At 41.5% G+C, this 21,162-nt stretch overlaps 1 protein-coding gene across 4 annotated transcripts in view; it reads left to right on the top strand.

The window, feature by feature from the left end:
* ncam1a (neural cell adhesion molecule 1a) overlaps nucleotides 1–21,162 on the top strand; it is a 388,457-nt gene that overhangs the window by 255,244 nt on the left and 112,051 nt on the right. For all 4 annotated transcript variants that reach the window (XM_063012025.1, XM_063012022.1, XM_063012023.1 and 1 more), the window contains exons 2-6: nucleotides 11,335–11,409; nucleotides 14,944–15,153; nucleotides 16,028–16,171; nucleotides 18,153–18,290; nucleotides 19,728–19,845. In XM_063012025.1, the coding sequence (XP_062868095.1) occupies nucleotides 11,335–11,409; nucleotides 14,944–15,153; nucleotides 16,028–16,171; nucleotides 18,153–18,290; nucleotides 19,728–19,845 (685 nt within the window). The remainder of the gene's footprint in view (nucleotides 1–11,334; nucleotides 11,410–14,943; nucleotides 15,154–16,027; nucleotides 16,172–18,152; nucleotides 18,291–19,727; nucleotides 19,846–21,162) is intronic.

Below are 21,162 nucleotides of genomic sequence, written 5' to 3' on the forward strand. Positions count from 1 at the left end.
CTGTCGCATTATTTATACCACGTTTTACTTATACTCCCAGCTAACTCTAACCCAGCTCAAGGCTGACTTTCCACACCAAACTTGTTTATCGTTAAATGTTCTACAACAATGGTAAACTTGTTGGGAAAATGGTGTACATGCATATGAATGTGTGTGTAACAAACTGTGTGTGCGTGGGTGCCCATGCCAAGGTCAACATATCTCTGGACTTCTGAAACCTTCCATAAAAGTTTCTTCTACCTCTGCTAATTGTTCTAAGACAGCAGAAGCTTATGAGTTTAACATTTCCAGTCACAGGAGGTGGTGGTAAGAACAAATGCCGGGACAACAAAACGGCATCTCAGCCTGTATTACAACACTTAGAAAAAAAATTTTGTTCACTTCGGATTACATGCGATTTTCAGTATTAACAAAGCTTTGATGTCTGAATGGTCATTTATTTCGGTGTATTCTGTGGATTTGTGGCCATTTTAAATTCTCGGCGCCTGTAATCTCATTAGCATGGTAGATTTTGGCATTTATCGCAAATAAACCCCCTTCATCGACGCATAAGAACTTTTCAAAGCAAACGGAAGCGTCGGCAACAGTTAGTTTCAGTCCGATGCTTAATTTATTTCAATCTCATATTTTTTAAAAATCTTTTTAACGTTTATTATTTCCTATCTGTGTCTCATATAGCGCTGATTCCCTGCAGTTAATTCCTTCCTGCTGTAATTGTACAGTGAGAGATTGTCACTGGTTGCTTTTATCTGAATGTCTTCTGCGTCAATGTAATGTCAGAGATGATTAGGGATGATTAGGGATGAGGGGATAGAAAAGCTCACTGCTGGGTGTCTTATATATATATATATATGTATATACCAATAACATGGTGGTGGTGTGTTAGTGTGTGTTGTGCTGGTATGAGTGGATAAGGCAATTGAGAATAGTCCACCAACCAAAAATATCCAGCCAACAGCGCCCCGTGGGCAGCGTCCTGTGACCACTGATGAAGATTTAGAAGATGACCAACTCAAACAGCAGCAATAGATGAGCGATCGTCTCTGACTTTACAGCTACAAGGTGGACCAACTAGGTAGGAGTGTCTAATAGAATGGACAGTGAGTGGACCCGGTATTTAAAAACTCCAGCAGCGCTGCTGTGTCTGATCCACTCATACCAGTACAACACACACTAACACACCACCACCATGTCAGTGTCACTGCAGTGCTGAGAATGATCCACCACCCAAATAATACCTGCTCTGTGGTGGTCCTGTGGGGGTCCATTGAAGAGCAGGGTGAAAGTCGGCTAAAAAGGTGTGTAGAGAAACAGATGGACTACAGTCAGTAATTGTAGACCTACAAAGTGCTTTTATATGGTAAGTGGAGCTGATACAATGCACAGTGAGTGTAGAAACAAGGAGGTGGTTTTAATGTTATGGCTGATTAGTGTATATATACATATTACCATATATGTCCCATTTTAATATTGCGGGGTTAGCCATTGTACAGCGCCCCGGAGCAGACAGGGTTAAGGACCTTGCTCAAGGGCCCAACAGTGGCTGCATAACAGAGCCTGGATTCAAACTAACAATCTTCCAATGGATAGCCGAAAGCTCTACCCACTAGGCTTCCACTATCTCTATAGTTCTGTATAGTTCATTATAACAAATGCAGTATGCTGAGTTATGGCCCCGGTTATTATTGCTCAAAGCGCAGTATTGTGCTCCGGTATTGTTGGCAGAGCTATACATCCATGGGGTAAAAAGAAAACAAAAGAAAACCTTTGGCAGTGGTGCATTGTGGTCCGCTGCTGGAGCTGTGTGTGTGTGTAATTATAAGCTGAGAAAGTGTGTGAAAGTTGTATTCTGTTCATCCGTCGTCTCCTCACCTCATCACGCGAAGGAATGCTGCTCTGCCAACGTACCACCCCATTGTCTGCTTAATGCATTATAACCCTGTGAGTTTATGTTCCGAAACATTGTCTATACTTCATTTTATTACCTTTTTTTTCTACGTTTTTATGTGACTCATGCTGGAGCACAGACATAACAATGAGGGTGCTTTTGTGGGAAATAGTGCATACCGAGAAGGCCATCGCGACTCCATTGTTATCATTTCATACCTTTTTCTGCCCAATGACAATGCGCTGGTGCTTCATGCTCACCACATTCTATACGCTTGATTAAAGAAATACATTGGCACAGAAATAGACGGACTGGCCAGTAATGTGTGTGTGTGTGTGTGTGTGTGTGTATGTGTGTGAGGGCATGGGAACGAGGGCACTCATTAAACGTCTTTTTTCCCTACCCTGCCCAATCTGTACTAGCCAGTCTGTCCATTTGGCTGGTCTCCTTCTGTGCCAATGTATTACTCTAATCAAGCGTATAGAATGTGGTGAGCATGAAGCACCAGCGCATCGACATCGGACAGAAAAAAGTATGAAATGGTGTAGTTGCAGAGAAATGAAGCTTGGGACAACTGCATATTTGAACATGTCATTGTCATTGGGCAGTTGTAGCCTAGCGGTTAAGGTATTGGACTAGTAACGGAAAGGTCGCTGGTTCAAGCCCCACCACTGCCAGGTTGAGCCCCTGAGCAAGGCTTTGGATAGCCAGCAAATTTCACAGTATGGATCAGATAGGGTTAAGGGCCTTGCTCAAGGGCCCAACAGTGGCTGCATAGCAGAGCCTGGATTTGAACCGCCAATGTTCCGATTGACAGCTCAAGGTTCTACCCATTAGGCTACTACTGTCCCTATTAGGCTGGCGACCCTATATTGGCTCATGAGTGTATAGCTGTGTGTAAACTTTTTACGTCAACTGTAGCAATAATACAGATTTTAGTGAGCTCAACCGATTTAATACTTCAGATCCGTCGCTCACCGTCAACGGCTAGCCACATGTCCGCGTCTCATTAAAATGAAACAGCTGTTTTACACGGTGTTCCACTGTACTGACTCATTTACCACCAAGCTTAAATTAGGCACACGTCCTCGCTCTGTGATGTCTATAAAAGTTGGAATAACAGCAATTAACTCTGCTGTGTAGGTAATCAGAGATTGGTGTAAACGTGTACGGGCGCACGCCGAGAGCGAAAGCGGCTTAATGACTGATAATGATTCACGTTCGTTCCTTTCTCGGATAGCGCGAGAGAAATACGGCGGATTCAGGAAGTATTCAGACTTTCTGGCTCTTTTGTGGCCTGGCTTTATTGTGAGGTGGATTTAATTTTGAGTGAATGTCACTGCCATGTCAATCTACATTTAATCACTCAGAATGCGAAAGTTAAAAACCTTAAAGTTAAAAGTTAAAGTTAAAATTTGGGATGTAATGATGCACCACAAGACAGTTAATAACTGATTCAAAAATTCCACGATTCATATCGATTTGACATGTATAATGAACCGATATTCAATTTAAACAGCAGAGGGCACTGGCACTATTCACCTCGCCTGGTTGACGTCTCTGGTGCTGTACGCCTGGTTTCCAGATTCAGGGTTTTTCAGCCAAATTGGGCTTAATTCAAAATTGTTTGTACCTACCTCAGAAATAAAAGAACATTCATTATTTATATTAATAAAAGATAAGCAGAAATACAGTATTTTATTTATTTATTTTTTTTAAAGAGAAATAATAAAAGGAAACATAATTTGTCTTCAATTTCAGTTTAAAAAATCGGGAAAAAATAGTATCGTGAACCCAGTATCGTGAATCACATAGAGTGTATCGTTACATCCCTGGTTAAAATGCCTTCTTAAATACATATATTTAAGGGCCCAACAGTGGCAACCCGTTACCCCAACCGCTAGATTACAATAGCCGTTTAGGTGGTTTATACGATTCTTCATGACATATCGTCTTAAAGTCTCACCAGTCTCCATGCCCCTGCCTCCAAGAACCCTATAGAATGATGCTGCCATTTTAGTGTTTAACACTAAAGATGGTATTAATCAGGTAATCTTCATTCATTTTTGCTTTTCAGATCAGATCAGATTAAGGTTGTAATAATACACTCTACCCACGATGCAATGCGATGCGATTCACGATACTGGGTTCACAATACGATTTTTTCCCAATTTTTTTAACTGAAATTGAAGACAAATTATGACAAAGTTTCCTTTTATTATTTATCTTAAAAATAAATAAAATACTGTATTTGTGATTATCTTTTATTTATATAAATAATGAATGCTCTTTATTTCTGAGGTAGGTACAAACTGTGCAAGACAATTTTGAATTAAGCCCAATTTGGCTGAAAACCCCCGAATTCGGCAACCAGTCGTATAGCGCCAGTGGCGTCAACCAGGCGAGGTGAATAGTGCCAGTGCCCTCTGCTGTTTAAAGTGAATATTGATTCATTTTACATGTCAAATCGATTTGAATCGTGGAATTTTTGAATTAGTTATTAACTGTCTCGTGGACGTCAATGCATCCCTAGTTCTTTTTTTTTTTTTGAGTCCTTTACATTGGATTGAGGAAGTCTTAGCCCTAAAATTAGGCACACAATTTTATAACACTGATCCATATTAAACACTGTCTAAAAATGATGTATTTTATTTGTAAATTGAAATAAGTTGTATAAGTTAAAGTTAAAATATTAATAGTGAAAAAAAGAAACTTGTCTAAACAGGCACTGTGGTGGCAGAGCGTTCTGGTTTAAAATCTCAGATGTGCTGTTAAATTGGCGTAGTACATCTTACAGGCACAATTGGCCATGCCTGAAGGAGGGAGGTCGACAGGGTTCTTCATTGCTCTTGCAGTTATGATCCCTCCTGACTTGTCGAGGCGCCTGCACGAGTGGTTGATGATTGGTAGAAAGCAAAGCGTGCAGGGTTAAAAAAAAGCACTGAGGGGGCGTATACTAGCCTACGGCGCTTCTCGGTCAGAGTAGGGATGGTGCAAGTGGCGGAGGAGCTGCAAGTGAAAACTGGAAACCATTAAATGGGTGAAAAAAGGTACCAGTGTTAAAGAAAATCAACTTTTAAACAACGGACAATTAGTTTGTTGGTTAAGTTTGTATTTTGTGTACAAGTTTTAGTAATGATTGAAACACAGACACACAGCAGGATACTCATATATAATATAACTCTCAGAATGCACTGCTGCTTTTGGATCATTTTTAAATGATTATTTATTCATAAGTTTTTGTGGTATAATCTCTGACATTTCCTGCATGTCTCTGAACCTCGGTGTGTTTATTAGTTCTGAATCTGTGAAGAAAAAAATATGACATTGCTCGCGCGCTTTCATCTTCCCTTCAATGCCTGTCTGACGTGCCATTTCAAAGTACCTTTATTCCCACGTAAAAGCTGGTAAAAAAATAATAAACCGACTGAGGTTTGGGGGGGAGAGGAGGAGGGTTGGGTTACTGTTGGCGTTCTGTGGGCAAATCGCTTTAATCCGGCCTACAAAGATTTGACTTTGACACTGACAGTCAGGAAGGCGTGTGCAGCTCTGTGAAACGGTCCTGATAAGCAGCATACATGTGCACCGTATAGCCAAACAGATTTCGACATTTTTACTTTTGCTATTTGAACAGCCACATCCGTGTAAACTGATATGGAGTTTGCCACGTCTTTGTAAATACGACCGCCTCTACTTTTTTGGGAAGGCTTTTCACAAGATTTTGGAGTGTAACTGCTTTAATTTGTGCCTGTTTGGTTATAAATGCATTTTAGATGTCATGCAAATAAAGCTCTTTGAATTGAATTGAAGGCCTGATTCACAGTTATGGTCCTTAACATTTACATTTGTGGCATTAATAGACGCCTTTATCCAAAGCGACTTACAGTTATGACTGAATACAGTCACAGCAATTGAGGGTTGAGGGCCTTGCTCCAACTTGTTGATGGTGGGGCTTGAACCGGCAACCTTCTGATTACTAGTCCAGTACTTTAACCACTGAGCCACCACTGCTACATAAACATTCTTTGCTTAAGTTATTACATTTTTACATTTACATTTTTGGCATTTAGGAGACTCTTTTATCCAAAGTGACTTACAGTACTGTGACAGTATACTGTCTAAGCAATTGAGAGTTAAGGGCCCAACAGTGACAACCTGGCAGTGGTGGGGCTTGAACCAGTGACCTTTTGATTTCTAGTCCAGTACCTTGCCCGCTAGGCTACAACTGCCCTTTTTTTAATGCATTTTCTCCCACTTTTCCTTTCGATTTAGCGCACTAAATTTTGTCTTCCGCTGCTGAGGGATACCTAACTGCATCCAAGGAGAGCACGTCGCTGCACACGCCTCTTCCGACACGTGCACAGCCCTCCTCTTCTCGCCCCTGCATTCTGCACTTCCGCCAATCAGGGTCCCCACACAGCGTATGAAGACCCACACACCCACACACAGTCCGGCCCCCACCCTGCAGATACGGTGGCCAATTAGTATCTGCTGCAGGCACTGCCAGTTACGGCCAGCCAACCGGTGGCAACACCGAGTTTCGAACCAAGGAGTTCAGAAACTCGGTGCTGGTGTGCTAGCGGAATATCCCGCTGCGCCACCTGGGCGCCACAACTGCCCTTTTATTGACTCTTAACTTTCACAGTCAATAAAAAATAGTCGCAGGATGATCTAAAAGCAACAGGAACAGTAAAAATGGGATGAACTCCAGCTCAATCATGTCTGATTTTACACCCCACACTAAACCTTTGCTACAAAAAAGCATAAAGTTATAATTTGGTACAAAGCTAGCCTGTTTGAAACAAGACGAGTTGCACCTAATATCCCAAGAACACCAAAAACACAAAACTACAGTGAAGTATGAAGGTGGGGGCATCATGATAAGGAGCATTACACATCCTGGAAGAAAAGAATGAATCAATGGACTTTTTAGCAAGACATCAGCTTTAAGACTTTAAGGTCTTTAAAGAACGTGGTGAAGGTTCTCAGACTTAAATCCTAGTATGGCTTTGGCATTGTGAGTTCAGTCCAGAGACACTGGTAATCCTTAGCAAACATTTGTTTTAATTTCGACTTCTCTGAGCTGTATTTACTAACGACAGCTTTGCATTAACGTTTTAATATCAGTATTTTGTAGTATCAGATTTTTCCCCTTGGATCCCCAGATCCCAGCAGCAGTGCCATCACACATCATAGTTTGACACATTTGGAGTTATCGTCACACCAATAAATCAAACTACGATGTGTGATCAGAATCTGATTAGCTTTATTCTCCAAGTATGTTTGCACGTACAAGGAGTTTGTTTCCGGCTGTTGGTAGCTCTCTGTAATATACAGACCATACAGTATACACAACGCTAAGCAAACAAAGTACAAATTATACACCGACTAGGCATAACACTATGTACACTGAAAGGTGAAGTGAATAACACTGGTTATCTCTTCATCACGGTACCTGTTAGTGGGGGGGATATATTAGGCAGCAAGTGAACATTTCATCCTCAAAATTGTTGTGGTAGAAGCAGGAAAAATGAGCAAGCGTAGTAATTTGACGACTGGGTCAGAGCATCTCCAAAACTGCAGCTCTTGTGGGGTGTTCCCGGTCTGCAGTGGTCAGTATCTATTAAAAGTGGTCCAAGAAAGGAACAGTGGTAAACCGGCGACAGGGTCGTGGGCAGCCAAGGCTCATTGATGCACGTGGGGAGCGAAGGCTGGTCCGTGTGGTCCGATCCAACAGACGAGCTACTGTAGCTCAAATTGCTGAAGAAGTTAATGCTGGTTCTGATAGAAAGGTGTCAGAGTACACAGTGCAGCGCAGTTTGTTGTGTATGGGGCAGCAAAAGGGGGACCAACACAATATTAAGAGTGGTCATAATGTTATGCCTGATCGGTGTATGTAAAGTGCAGTGTGGCAGTGTGGTGTGGGATATAAACAACAGGTCAGTTATAGTCATTAATGAGTTGATGGCACGTGGTGAGCGAAGGGTGTTCTGCTGAGAAACCTTGGGTCCTGCCATCTATGTGGATGTTACTTTGACACGTACCACCTACCTAGGCGTTGTTGCACTGCCACAAAGCAAAAATGCTTCAGGAATGGTTTGAGGAGCACAACAACGAGTTTGAGGTGTTGACTTGGCCTCCAAATTCCCCAGATCTTAATCCAATCGAGCATCTGTGGGACGTGCTGGACAAACAAATCCGATCCATGGAGGCTCCACCTCGCAACTTACAGGAGTTAAAGGATCTGCTGCTGACATCTTGGTTCCATACACCACAGCACACCTTCAGGGGTCTAGAGGAGTCCATGCCTAGATAGGTCAGGGCTGTTTTGGCAGCAGCCCAAGGTGGTCATAATGTTATGCCTAGTCGGTGTATGACAAATAAAGGCATTCTTCCTCTTCTTCTTGTACATTATGTACAAGCTGGTACGACTTACTAGTTTGATTAATTGTCATTTTATTTACCATTAAAGTCCATATGAAGTGTTCAGGGACGACGAGTGCACCTCAGGGATGTCATTACAGTTCAGAGTAACTAGAACAAGAACATTATGAGCATCATCTTAGCCTTCATAGATATAAATTCACATCATGTACGAGGACTATATGTTGAGGCTCAAAGCTAAATTTCACTCGGGTCTTATAATAACAATTAAACAATAATTTAGTTCCCTACAGGATGTTCTGCCGTATTTAACTGAAGCATTTTAGACATGGTGCTGTTTTGTTAGGTAAAACATCTGAAGCTGATGGTCTTACTTCATATCAAATAATTTGAAAGCTTTTAGCTGTTTATGGACGGCACTGTAATGGAACATCTACCTTCAGCTTTTATTCTCTCAAGACAAGACTAAATGGACTGCATTTTACTACAAAGTGCTGAAGGACACATTCGGCGTTCCTGAGTGCTGCTTAGTTTTGAACACAGTTCAGTGGCGAGTCCATCAGGTGTTTAGATTCTCCGATCAGCTCGTTCCTCTTCCTCTTTAACAAAGACTGCAAAGTGAAGCCTAGCAAAGCTGCCGTCATGTCTGTGATAGAGAGAAAATAAATGTATGAGTTTCATCTCAAAACGTTAAAATGCTTGGATTTATGTTATTACATTTTCTAACTGCTTGAGAAACCTGAAGGAATTTCCGTCATATTGATTAAACTGAAGAAAATAAACGTGCACATTTTTGCAATTTACGCTTCTTTAGACGCTGTCCTGATTGTCATATGTAGTGGAAGAACCTGCCAGTCAGTTTTCCCAGTTAGGGCTGCCAGCAATGCTCTTGGGCTTTACATTTCTGGCATTTAGGGCATTTAGACACCTTTATCCAAAGCGACTGACAGTACTGTATATAGTCTGAGCAATTCTGAGAGCCTTGCTCAAGGGCCCAACAGCAGCAACCCAGCAGTGGTGGGGTTTGAACCAGCAACCTTCTGACTGCTAGTCCAGTACCTTAACCACTAGGCTATAACTGCTGGTTACAGACTTACTTGCCACTTTAGTTACAAACACATTGTTATCAAATTTCCTACTTTCTAAACAGAGATGTTTATTATTATTATTAGTAGTAGTAGTAGTAGTAGTAGTAGTAGTAGTAGTAGTAGTAGTATTTTATTTTTATTATTATTATCATTATCAATATTCTTATTACTATTATTATTATTATTATTATTATTAGTAGTAGTAGTAGCAGCAGTAGTAGTAGTAGTAGTAGTAGTAGTATTACTATTATTATTTTATTATTATTATCATTATCAATATTCTTATTACTATTATTATTATATCAATATTATTATTATTATTATTAGTATCAATATTATTATTATTATTATTAATATTTTTGTATTCATTATTATTATTATTATTATCATTGTTATTATTTTCATTATTATAATTATTGTTATTAGAATTATAATTATTATTATTATCAATAGTGTGGTCTTGGCATTGTTATTAGCCGGTCAGGCATCTGCATGGACATGATTGGCTAATGTCCGCAGAGGTGGCGGGTACAGCCAAGTCACTGGGAGGTCCCAAGCCAGGATAGAAATAGGAGGGCTGCATTAGCGTCCAACATAAAAACTGTTCCAGGACCAGGTCCGCTGTGGCGGCCTCTTTATACAGCAGCGGCCAAAAGTGAAGAAAGAAAAATGTCGTTGATTTATTTATTTTTTGCATTTTAAATGACCTAAAGCAGCGGTTTTTAAACTGGCAGCTAGGCTCCAATTGGGGGCACCAATTTGACGAATGGGCTGCAAAATAAATGGTTATGGACAGTTAGGGAAAATAGTATCTATGTAGTTTTTCTTATTTAATTCATTTAAATGCAAATGTTTAATTTAAATTTACATACATACGGTTTTTCAGCTATTTACTTACTTATATTTATCAACTACATTTTGTATAAATTACTTAAATAGACTGAATTCATGAGAAAAAATCTGATTCTACAAATTACTGATATTAGAACTTTACTGCAAAGTCGCTGTTAGCAAATACAATTACTCACTCACTCACTTTCTTAACCGCTTATCCAATTAGGGTCGTGGGGGGGTGCTGGAGCCTATCCCAGCTTTTCAATGGGCGCAAGGCACACAGTAACACCCTGGATGGGGGGCCAGTCCATTGCAGGGCACACACACACATTCACCTATAGGGCAGTTCAGTGTCTCCAATTAACCTGACTGCATGTTTTTGGACTGTGGGAGGAAACCGGAGCTCCCGGAGGAAACCCACACAAATACAGTTAGATATCTCAAAATATAAAATAAGTTTTAACTTACGAGGGTCTCTGTAGTGGACTCACAGTTCCAAAGTACTTATTAAAGACATAATGGGATTTAAGTCATTATGAATATAAGACATTATGTATGAACATTTAGAGTGGATATATGAACTGAAACTTTATTAAATAAAAACAAGTTAATTGCTTGGTTAAATACTTGTTTCTCTTCACTTTAAATTAAAATATGCATGTATTTATAATTAACCTTTATTATTAACCTTTAGTTTACATTTACCTTTACAGCATTTAGCTGATGCTTTCATCCAGGGTGAAGTAAATTAAGTCACATTTAAGTTTATTTCCTAATGATTTTTAAGTCTTCAATAAAATAAACTAAAGCGACACAAAGAGAAGCAAGTAAAACCAGCAAGGAAGCAAAGTTAAAACAATCCCCTTGTTATATTCAGTCCTAAAATATTTGGAAGGCCTTGTCCTCCCACTGGTTCCTTTCTCCGAGGAAGATGTTTAATCAGTCAGCACGCCCGGTCACCTGGACCGAGCAGTGGACGTATTTCTGCCAGGGTTTGTTTGCGATCCTGGACAAACTGTCTGTGGTTAATTAAAATAAATGTTCTTTGGTGTTATCGGTGTAGCATGAGCTAGCAAGGCTAATTACTTTTTTGGTTTCTATTTGTTTGGCTGATCTGGATTTCTCTCTTTTTCTGTCCAGCCTCACTGCAGGTGGAGATCACACCAGCCTATGGAGAAATCAGCGTTGGAGAATCCAAGTTCTTTTCTTGTAACGGTAGGCTGGCATTTTTTTATTAAATAAATCATAGACGTGCCATGTAGCTTGTACTGGAAAAATGGCACCCACTTTATCAGCTGTGCCATTATATTGCTTTCAGAATAATATGCAGTTAAGTCGGAAAGTCTGCACACCCCTTTCACCTTATCCATGTTTTATTACAATAATAGACTGAGTTCTTTTTTGCCTCAAACCTCCGCCAATAATCGCCGGGGTTAAATATCTGTACACACCCTTAGCCTACTACATGGTTGATGCACTTTTGGCAGCAATTACAGCTTCAGGTTTGAGAGTCCTCTAGGTGCCTTTTGGCAAACTACAGACGGGCTGTCATGTCATTACATTTACATTTACATTACATTTTCGGCATTTAGCAGACGCCTTTACCCAAAGCGACTAACATTTACAATTACAGTATACAGTCTGAGCAATTGAGGGTTAAGAGCCTTGCTCAGGGGTCCAACAGTGGCAAGTTGGCGGTAGTGGGGTTTGAACCAGCAACCACCTGGTTACTAGTCCAGTACCTTAACCGCTGAGCTACCACTGCCATTTACAATTACAGTATACAGTCTGAGCAATTGAGGGTTAAGAGCCTTGCTCAAGGGCCCAACAGCAGCAACCTGGCAGTGGTGGGGCTTGAACCAGCGACGGCTTGAACCAGCTACGGCTTGCCCCTAAGGAGTGGCTTCCGTCTGGCCACTCTACCATAAAGGCGGGATTTGTGTGAGGCGTGATTCGTGAGTGCTGCCTGGATGGTTGATCTTCTGATGGGTTCCATAACGCTGCAGACTTTCCGGCTTGACTGTATGTTAGATTTTTTAAAAGGCAGTTTAGTTTTACAGCTGATTACTCACTTCTAAGTGTTTGGTCCATCATGGTCATGTTCTGGCGCCAGGGGATCAGAAAGACGGGGGACACACACGTCTATTCCAAGCAGATCAAAATTTTATTACAATTTGTGAACCATGGACTGAAATGACCATGAAAGATGAATTGTAGCGATACATAAAAGCTACAAAGCACTTCTTATATCTGGGTATTCATGAAAAAATCTGATCAACAATCAATTTCAGTCAGTATTTACGTTGCCAATTTTGGAGCTGATAAATCCAGTTTGGGTTTTCCTGCTAACTTTTTTAACATCAAGACAAATTGTATACAAATTATTTAGGTTAAGCTACTGCATACTGCGAAGATCACAAAGAGAAACCATGGCATAGAAGCCAAGGGTAATGTCAACTTAAGGCCAGTCTCTGTCCATGTGTCCTCCACAGCTATAAAAATGGTCTTATGGAGAGACTCTATAGCCACTATGTACTGCAATCTTACATTTGTACATAATTCTATCAACATCTCAGTCAATCAACAGATCCAGTCCAAACATGGTTAATTTTAGGCACATAATGCCCAGCTTTGGCACCGGACCAAAGTGAATTGTGCACCCAGCTGGAAATGCCATCATTTGGCCTGTTGGAATTTGCTCGCCCGAGTGCAACCAACCATATCTAATGCAATTATGTTTTTGGCCAGAATTGGCCTGGCGGTAAGCAGTGCACCATGATGTGCTTAAATTATGGTCTCACCAGAGCTGAAATTTAGCTAAAACGCCAACCAGGTTCTGACGACTTTATTACATTTATCATATAAAAAGTGGGATGTGGGTCAGATGAAAGTGACCAGTGTGTCGGCACTTTAATGTCACCCGTTTGTTAGCGAGGATCCCATCTCTTAGCAGCGTGATCTAACGTTTGGGTATAAAAAGTAACTAAGAATTTACGAATTCACACCTTTAGGTAAATGTTGCATTTTTACTAGGGTAAACCACAAGCAAAACAATTACAAAGTCAGTACAGAGCTCTGTATTAATATTAAAAAGTAAATCATTTAACAACATGTTCCATGGAAGGTTTGACACTGTTGGCAGGAAAACTTTATATTTAATAGCACCCAAGCAATAAAGAAATTTGTGCTCCAAATGGGCAGATCTCATATTGATGTGGTCACATGGGCAAAAAATATATATAGTTTATTTTTGTGGCCAAAGATCTTGCATTTTGGACGTAATTATTCCAGCAAGACAAACCAGGCTGAAATTGAGTTTCAACAAGATCTGATGAAGCTCATCCATGCTTTTATCTCCAGTAGGGTGGACTATTGTAATGGTCTCTTAACTTTACTACATTAAACAGTTACAGCTCATTCAGAACGCTGCTGCTAGAGTTTTTTTTTTTTTTTTTTTTTTTTTTTTTTTTTTTACCCCTTTTTCTCCCCTTTTTAGCGCATCCAATTGTTCAATTAGCATCGTGCTTCCTCTCTGTCTATGCCGAACCCTGCCCTGACGGAGGTGATTGAAGCTAACCCGTATCCCCTCCGAAACACGAGCAGCAGCCAGATGCATCTTTGCCACCCACACATTGACGAGTTTTGACGCCACCTAGCGTTGCATGCGGAGAGACACACCCTAAGGGCACCCTCTCCCATCTCTGTGTAAGCGCCTCCAATTAGCCGGCAGAGAACGCAATCGCATTCTGACAGAGAGAGACCCACATCCGGTTCTTTGTCCCACCCCCCACATGAGCAACCGGCCAATCGTTGCTCATATAGCCACTCAGCTTCGAACCGGTAAAGCAAGGCTGGATTCGATACCACGCTCTCAGAATCCAGCCCTGGTTGCAGCGCGTTTCTTTTTACCGCTGCGCCACCTGAGCGGCTGCTGCTAGAGTTTTAACCAAGACGAAGAGAACAGAGCACATCACTCCAGTTCTAAAATCTCTCCACTGGCTTCTGGTTAGTTACAGAATACAGTTTAAAGTGCTGCTATTAGTCTATAAATCACTGAACGGATTCGGCCCAGGATAAATCTCGGATATGTTTAGAGAATATAAACACAGTAGATCTCTTAGATCCATGGACTCAGGTCAGCTAGTTGAGCCCAGAGCCCAGAGTCCAAACTAAACATGGTGTTACGCTGCATATAACTGGAACAGACTGACAGGAGATATTTGATGTGCCTCAAATGTAGAAATGTTTAAATCCAGGTTAAAAACGTTTCTCTTTTCTTGTGACAATGATTGAGCTCTAAATTTTGCGCTCTATTAGTACTGCACTTTAGCCTTGATGTTTTAGAATCTTTATTTGTATGTTTCACGAACTCTTATTGCACTTACTTTTATAAGCTATTTTACTATATTTTCTTTTAGTTTTTTATGTTCTCATTTTTTTAAAGCACTTTATCACTTGTTTTCTCTTGCAAAAAGCCTCTCTGAGGTTCTAGATCTCAGGAATGTTTTAATGCTTTTAATTATTTTTTCTTGTGTAAAGCACTTTGAATTGCTACTGTGTATGAAAGGTGCTATAGAAATAAACTCACCTTGCCTTCTGGTTTGGCCTTTCCAAAATCTTTCCCAATCCTGTCAAGAATTTGTAGACTTGAATTCATATTGAATAAAAGTAAAAGCCAGAAAACCAACTGTTTTTCTTTAATCAGCTTCTTTAATCAGCTCTGTTGATTTTCTCCTTTCTGTCTGTCAGTGATTGGTGATGTTACGGGTATAGAATGGTTCACCCCTAATGGAGATAAGGTGCAGGAAAACAGACAGGACGTCACTGTGAGCAATAACGACAACTCCGAGTCCACGCTTATCATCTACAGTGCCACCGTGGACAACGCTGGCATCTACAAGTGCGTTGCCAGATATAAGGACAAGGAGGCCCAAGCCACGGTCAACATAAACATCTACCGTAAGTAACTGTTGCTAATCTGCAGTTTTAAATTACATTAAAGATGACGTTCTCTCATGTCATGCCTTCTGTCACACACATTTAAGAGTGTGTTTAGGCCTAGCCTTATACAGACTCTGATTTAATTTCTACCATATCATGTACGATAGATGGTAAAGATTTATGTAGGCACAAAGCGGTGAGACATAACTCATCTGTGCCTGATCCTTTAGTACATCCTCCTATTATATCCAATCATATATACAGTATATACTGTATATACAGATCAGCCATAACATTAAAACCACCTCCTTTTTTCTACACTCACGCTCCATTATATCAAAAATATCCAGCCATCAGCGCCCCGTGGGCAGCGTCCTGTGACCACTGATGAAGGTCTAGAAGATGACCAACTCAAACAGCAACAATAGATAAGCGATCGTCTCTGACTTTACATCTACAAGGTGGACCAACTAGGTAGGAGTGTCCAATAAAGTGGACAGTGAGTGAACGCGGTATTTAAAAACTCCAGCAGCGCTGCTGTGTCTGATCCACTCATACCAGCACAACACACACTAACACACCACCACCATGTCAGTGTCACTGCAGTGCTGAGAATGATCCACCACCTAAATAATACCTGCTCTGTGGTGGTCCTGTGAGCTCCTGACTATTAAAGAACAAGGTTATAGCAGGCTAAAAAACACAAATGGACTACAGTCAGTAAATACAAAGTGCAAAAAGAACAATATAAATAGCATGTAAAGGATAATCTTGGTGTAAATATTAAGTATAAAGACACTTTAGAAAGCATTTCCATTTGCTCTTGCAGAACCATATGATGTTTATATACAGTCTCTATGCTTATGTAAGTATTGTTGACTCTTTCGTACAGAAAAGCTGACCTTCGTGAATGCCCCGTCACCTCAGGAGTTCAACGAGGGCGATGATGCCGACATCGTGTGTGACATCGTCAGCTCTCCACCACCCACAGTCAACTGGAAATACAACAACATAAAGATTCAGCCTGAGAAAGACGGTGAGAAGACGTCTCTCTTTATTCTTTTTACATCTCTCTCTATTTCACGTTCACCTCCTTGCTTTCATCTTGATCAGTCCGAGCGTGGGTACGGCCTTCCTCCCTGCTCAGTCGTGTGTCGAGCACAGCCACTCCAGCCGCTCCAGTGCACAGGAAGCAGCGTGAAATTAAAACTTCCTGTTTTATTAAATAAAAAATGTTGAAGGAGCAGAGATGTCTGATGCTGTGATGTTCGTATGTAAAACCACTGTCTGCCTCCTTTATCACCGTTCCTGCTGCTGTTTTTTTTTTTTTTTTTTTTGCGAGAGCTTTGTTTGGACGGACCTATTTTAACCTCACAGTGTTCCTCCTGTGGACCACAACTGGTGTAAAATGACCACAGCTCTGATGTGCCAGACGTGCTCGGTTATAGCTAAAAAAACGGAAACACCACCAACAACATGCAAATTAAAAAGTCCTTAATGTGAACCTCACTTCCTTCAGGCTGGTGTTTATAATTGTGAGTCTAAGTTTAATTTAAGAGTACTGGTGGGACTGGGCGCTGAGGGAGGGTATCTGAGAGAGGGAAGGCTGGATAGGGAGTCAGTTTTCTCACTGCTACAACATCTACACCTACTGTCTGGTTGAGGAACCAGCATGAGTGGAAGAGGAATACAGGAAGCATAGTGTGTTCGTACATACACTAATCAGCCATAACATTAAAACCACCTTCTTGTTTCTACACTTACTGTCAATTTGATCAGCTCCACTTACCATATAGAAGCACTTCAATGGTCAGAACCACCACAGAGCAGGTATTATTTGAGTGGTGGATCATTCTCAGCACTGCAGTGACACTGACATGGTGGTGGTGTGTTAGTGTATGTTGTGCTGGTATGAGTGGATCAGACACAGCAGCGCTGCTGGAGTTTTTAAATACCGTGTCCACTCACTGTCCACTCTATTAGACACTCCTACCTAGTTGATCCACCTCGTAGCTGTAAAGTCAAAGACTATCGCTCATCTATTGCTGCTGTTTGAGTTGGTCATCTTCTAGACCCTCATCAGTGGTCACAGGACGCTGCCTACGGGGCGCTGTTGGCTGGATATTTTTGGTTGGTAAACTATTCTCAGTCCAGCAGTGACAGTGAGGTGTTTAAAAACTCCATCAGCTCTGCTGTGTTTTATCCACTCATACCAGCACAACACACACTAACACACCACCACCATGTCAGTGTCACTGCAGTGCTGAGAATGATCCACCACCTAAATAATACCTGCTCTGTAGTGGTCCTGTGGGGGTCCTGACCATTGAAGAACAGCATGAAAGGGGGCTAACAAAGCATGTAGAGAAATAGATGGACTACAGCCAGTAATTATAGAACTACAAAGTGCTTCTATATAGTAAGTGGAGCTGATAAAATGAACAGTGAGTGTAGAAACAAGGTGGTTTTAATGTTATGGCTAATCAGTGTACATGTTAATACAGGAAATTATGGCAGACATTGGTGAGTTGTCCAATAGGGGGAAATAATACAAGTAGTTGTGTTCCTTATGGGTGTACAGTTTCTAAATCAATCGACAATTTTAAACCCTCTGCAGGGTGCCATTCAATCGCAGGATATCCACGCTCATACAATTCAATCCCTCGTTCATTCCTGATGACAGTTTTGGAAGGTGAGAGGAAACCGGTGCACCCAGAATAAACCCACAGGTAGTGACCAGAAGCAAGGACAGAACTGAGGTCACCGGGACCAATGTTGCTGTGTGGCACCCATTCCATCAGCTGTGCCATCTTGTACAGTGTACTACGGAGATGTAGTATAAAAGAGACCCTGCTGGGTGCTTCCTAAAGCTGTTTTTTTTTTTTTTTTAGATGAAACGAAATGACATGTAGTGAAGTTTCATTCTGCCATCTGCTGCTTCATAAGCAGCTTGTTAGTGAGCTTTCATCTCAATCAAGTGTACTTAGTCACTCATTTCTGCGTCTCTCCTCTGCCAGTGCGCTTCGAGGTGCCCGGCAACAACCACCTCCAGATCCACGGCATCAAAAAGACTGATGAGGGCAACTACACCTGCGAGGGGCGCATCATGGCACGGGGAGAGATCGCCCTTCGGATCATCAAGGTCGTCGTCAACGGTGAGTGCACAGCGATCACCTCGGATACACGTCTGCAGCCTCTTCTTTTTATTTTTACATTTACATTTTTAGAACTAGCATTTAGCAGACACCTTTATTCAAGTCGACTTACAGTACTGTGACAGTGTACAAACTAAGCAATTGAAGGTTAAGGACCTTGCTCAAGGGCCCAACAGCAGCAACCTGGCAGTGGTGGATTTTGACCTAGCAACCTTCTGATTAATAGTCCACCTTAACCGCTAGGCCACAACTGTCAGTTTTTTCAGTCTTAATAGTCAAATTGCCATTAAATAGCCTTAATAACACAATCCATTAATAGTTGACTCTGTAAATAGGTAAGGATTAGACCACTCAGCCATTTGTAATCGACTTTTCTAATAATCTGTACAAGCAATTCTTTGTAAACACGTGGAACAGTGGTCTCTTTGCCAAGGTCCAGAAGGAAACCCACCTGACCTTGAACTAGTTGGATGTCCCATTTCAGTACCAAACTACAGTATATCTAAATAGATGTGATCTTTTCAGCTGTGTGGACAGTTGTAGCCTAACTGTTAAGGTACTGGATTAGTAATCAAAAGGTTGTTGGTTCAACCCCCACCACTGCCAGGTTGCCACTGTTGGGCCCTTGAGCAAGGCCCTGAACCCTGAATTGCTTAGACCATATACTGTCACAGTACTGTAAGTCGCTTTGGATAAAAGTGTCTGCTAAATGCTGAAAATGTAAGCTATACGTTGTTGTTGTTAGCATTTAGTAGACGCTAGAGGGTTAAGGGCCTTGCTCAAGGGCCCAACAGTGGAAATCTGGCAGTGGTGAGGTTTGAACCAGCAACCTTCTGCTTACTAGTCCAGTACCTTAACCACTAGGCTACATCTGCCCTGAACAACAACCACTCTCCTGAAAAGGCTTTTCACATGACTTTTAATTATGTCTGAGTATGTGGGAATTTGTGCCCATTCAGTCTAAACTGCATTTGTACGGCTGGGCACTGATGTTCATCAAGAAAGCAGCTGATGTTCCAGTTCATTCCAGAGCTGTTCAGTGGGGCTCTGTGCATGACGCTGGAGCATTTCTTCATGTATTTACGGAGCTTGCTTTGTGCACAGTGGTACAGTCATGCTGGAACAGGAATGGACCTTCCCTAAACTACTGCTACAGTCAGAGGCATATAATTTACCTTATATAATTGATTTATTAAATCTGTTAGCAGCAACTAGAAGTGTATGTTAGAAGACGCTTTTATCCAAAGCAACACTATTTATGCAATTGAAGGTTAAGGGCTTTGCTCAAGGGCCCAACAACCCGGCAGTGGTGGGGTTTGAACCAGCAACCTTTTGATTACTAGTCCAGTAACTTAACCTCTAGGCTAAACTTTTGATTTTAGCTCTATCGTGATTAAATGTGTGTCTAGTAAGTGATCTTGCTTCTTTCTGCCTCAGTTCTGCCCAGTATCAGAACCCGTCACACTGAGCTCAATGCCACCGCAGACATCGGGCAGGCCGTGACACTGGCGTGCTACGCGGACGGTTTCCCAGAGCCGACGGTCACGTGGTTGCGGTAAGTAGGACACCAGCGCATTTCCAGCGTGTTTAAAATCCCTGTTGTTTACTTCAGCGCGGCTCTTGCGGCGAGTTCATCAGTCCACAGTAGAAGGTGGAAGCTTGATGTTATTAAAGCTTGTAAATCAAAAACAATGGCAGTGGCACTTCTTCATCCACCGTTACCCGTGACATCTGGCAGCCGTCAGCAGCCGCGACCTAAAACACAAGTGACTATTTTGGCAGAGGAAGTGAGGAGGGAGTGAAACAGAGGATGGGATCAGTTCTCGCTTCCTGAGACGCTATTTATTCTCTCTCGGCTGACAGCGCTTTTGTTGCTGCCTTTCGGAGCAGCCAGACAGTCCCTGTTGTTTGGAGCTAGCTGGATCGAGGACGTAATTCAGCCTGATTTAGTGCGGCAGGGTAATACAGGGGTCTAAGCTGCGGTTTGGGAAAAGGCCAAGATGCACATCAGTGAAAAACGATGTGATGTTTATGGCCACTGTGTGTTCTTTATAGTTGTTATGCTGATGCAGGGGGCTTTTATTAACCAAAATGTGCGTAAAATGAATGAAACCTTATTATTTTCATTCTACATTCTGCATTTGCTCTTTAGCTCTCTAGATGCCTGCTCATATCAGACATTTGCTGTATTAGTTGCTTTGTAAATTTGGTTAGATGTTCTATTCTATATGTGTCTGCCAGGCCTAGAAGAAACTTTTTTAATGATAGACTGATGTAGGGCCGCTCAGGTGGAGCAGCGGTAAAAGAACGCTAGCGCACAAGAGTTGGGGTTTCGAATAGATCGTATCGAATCATCTCTGCCTTTCCGACTGGGCTGGGTGGCAGCATGAACAACGATTGGCTGTTCAGGGTTAGAGGGTAAAAAAAGTCGGATCATAGGTCCTCATAACTGGTGCAACTGCGGCCCCTGATGGCGCCTGCACAGGGCTGAGGAATAATGCTGATGGGGGTATGGCCCTCCGTACACAGTGCCAGTCGGTGTATGAACTCAACTCGTGCAGGTGAAAAATGCAGTCTGTACTGATTGTAAAAACAAAAAATGATAGTCTGATGTAGGCAAGTAAAGCCTTTAGTGAAAATTATTGTTGTGCTTGTGATCATTGTGAATTTACTTACAGAAATTTAATAATTTCAAGATTTTCATATAAATAAAATATGTTCATCAACAAGTATTGTAAAAACTAAAACATAACAGTTGTGTTAATGATAGTGCCATATTTATGCATATTTGTCACACTAAATGTATTAAATACTCCTTTTTAAAGTTAGTAGTCAGTAGCCTTCACTCAGGATCAGCCTTTCACACCAGGGT

Source organism: Trichomycterus rosablanca, chromosome 16, assembly GCF_030014385.1.
Source record: "Trichomycterus rosablanca isolate fTriRos1 chromosome 16, fTriRos1.hap1, whole genome shotgun sequence".
NCBI classification, from domain to species: domain Eukaryota; kingdom Metazoa; phylum Chordata; class Actinopteri; order Siluriformes; family Trichomycteridae; genus Trichomycterus; species Trichomycterus rosablanca.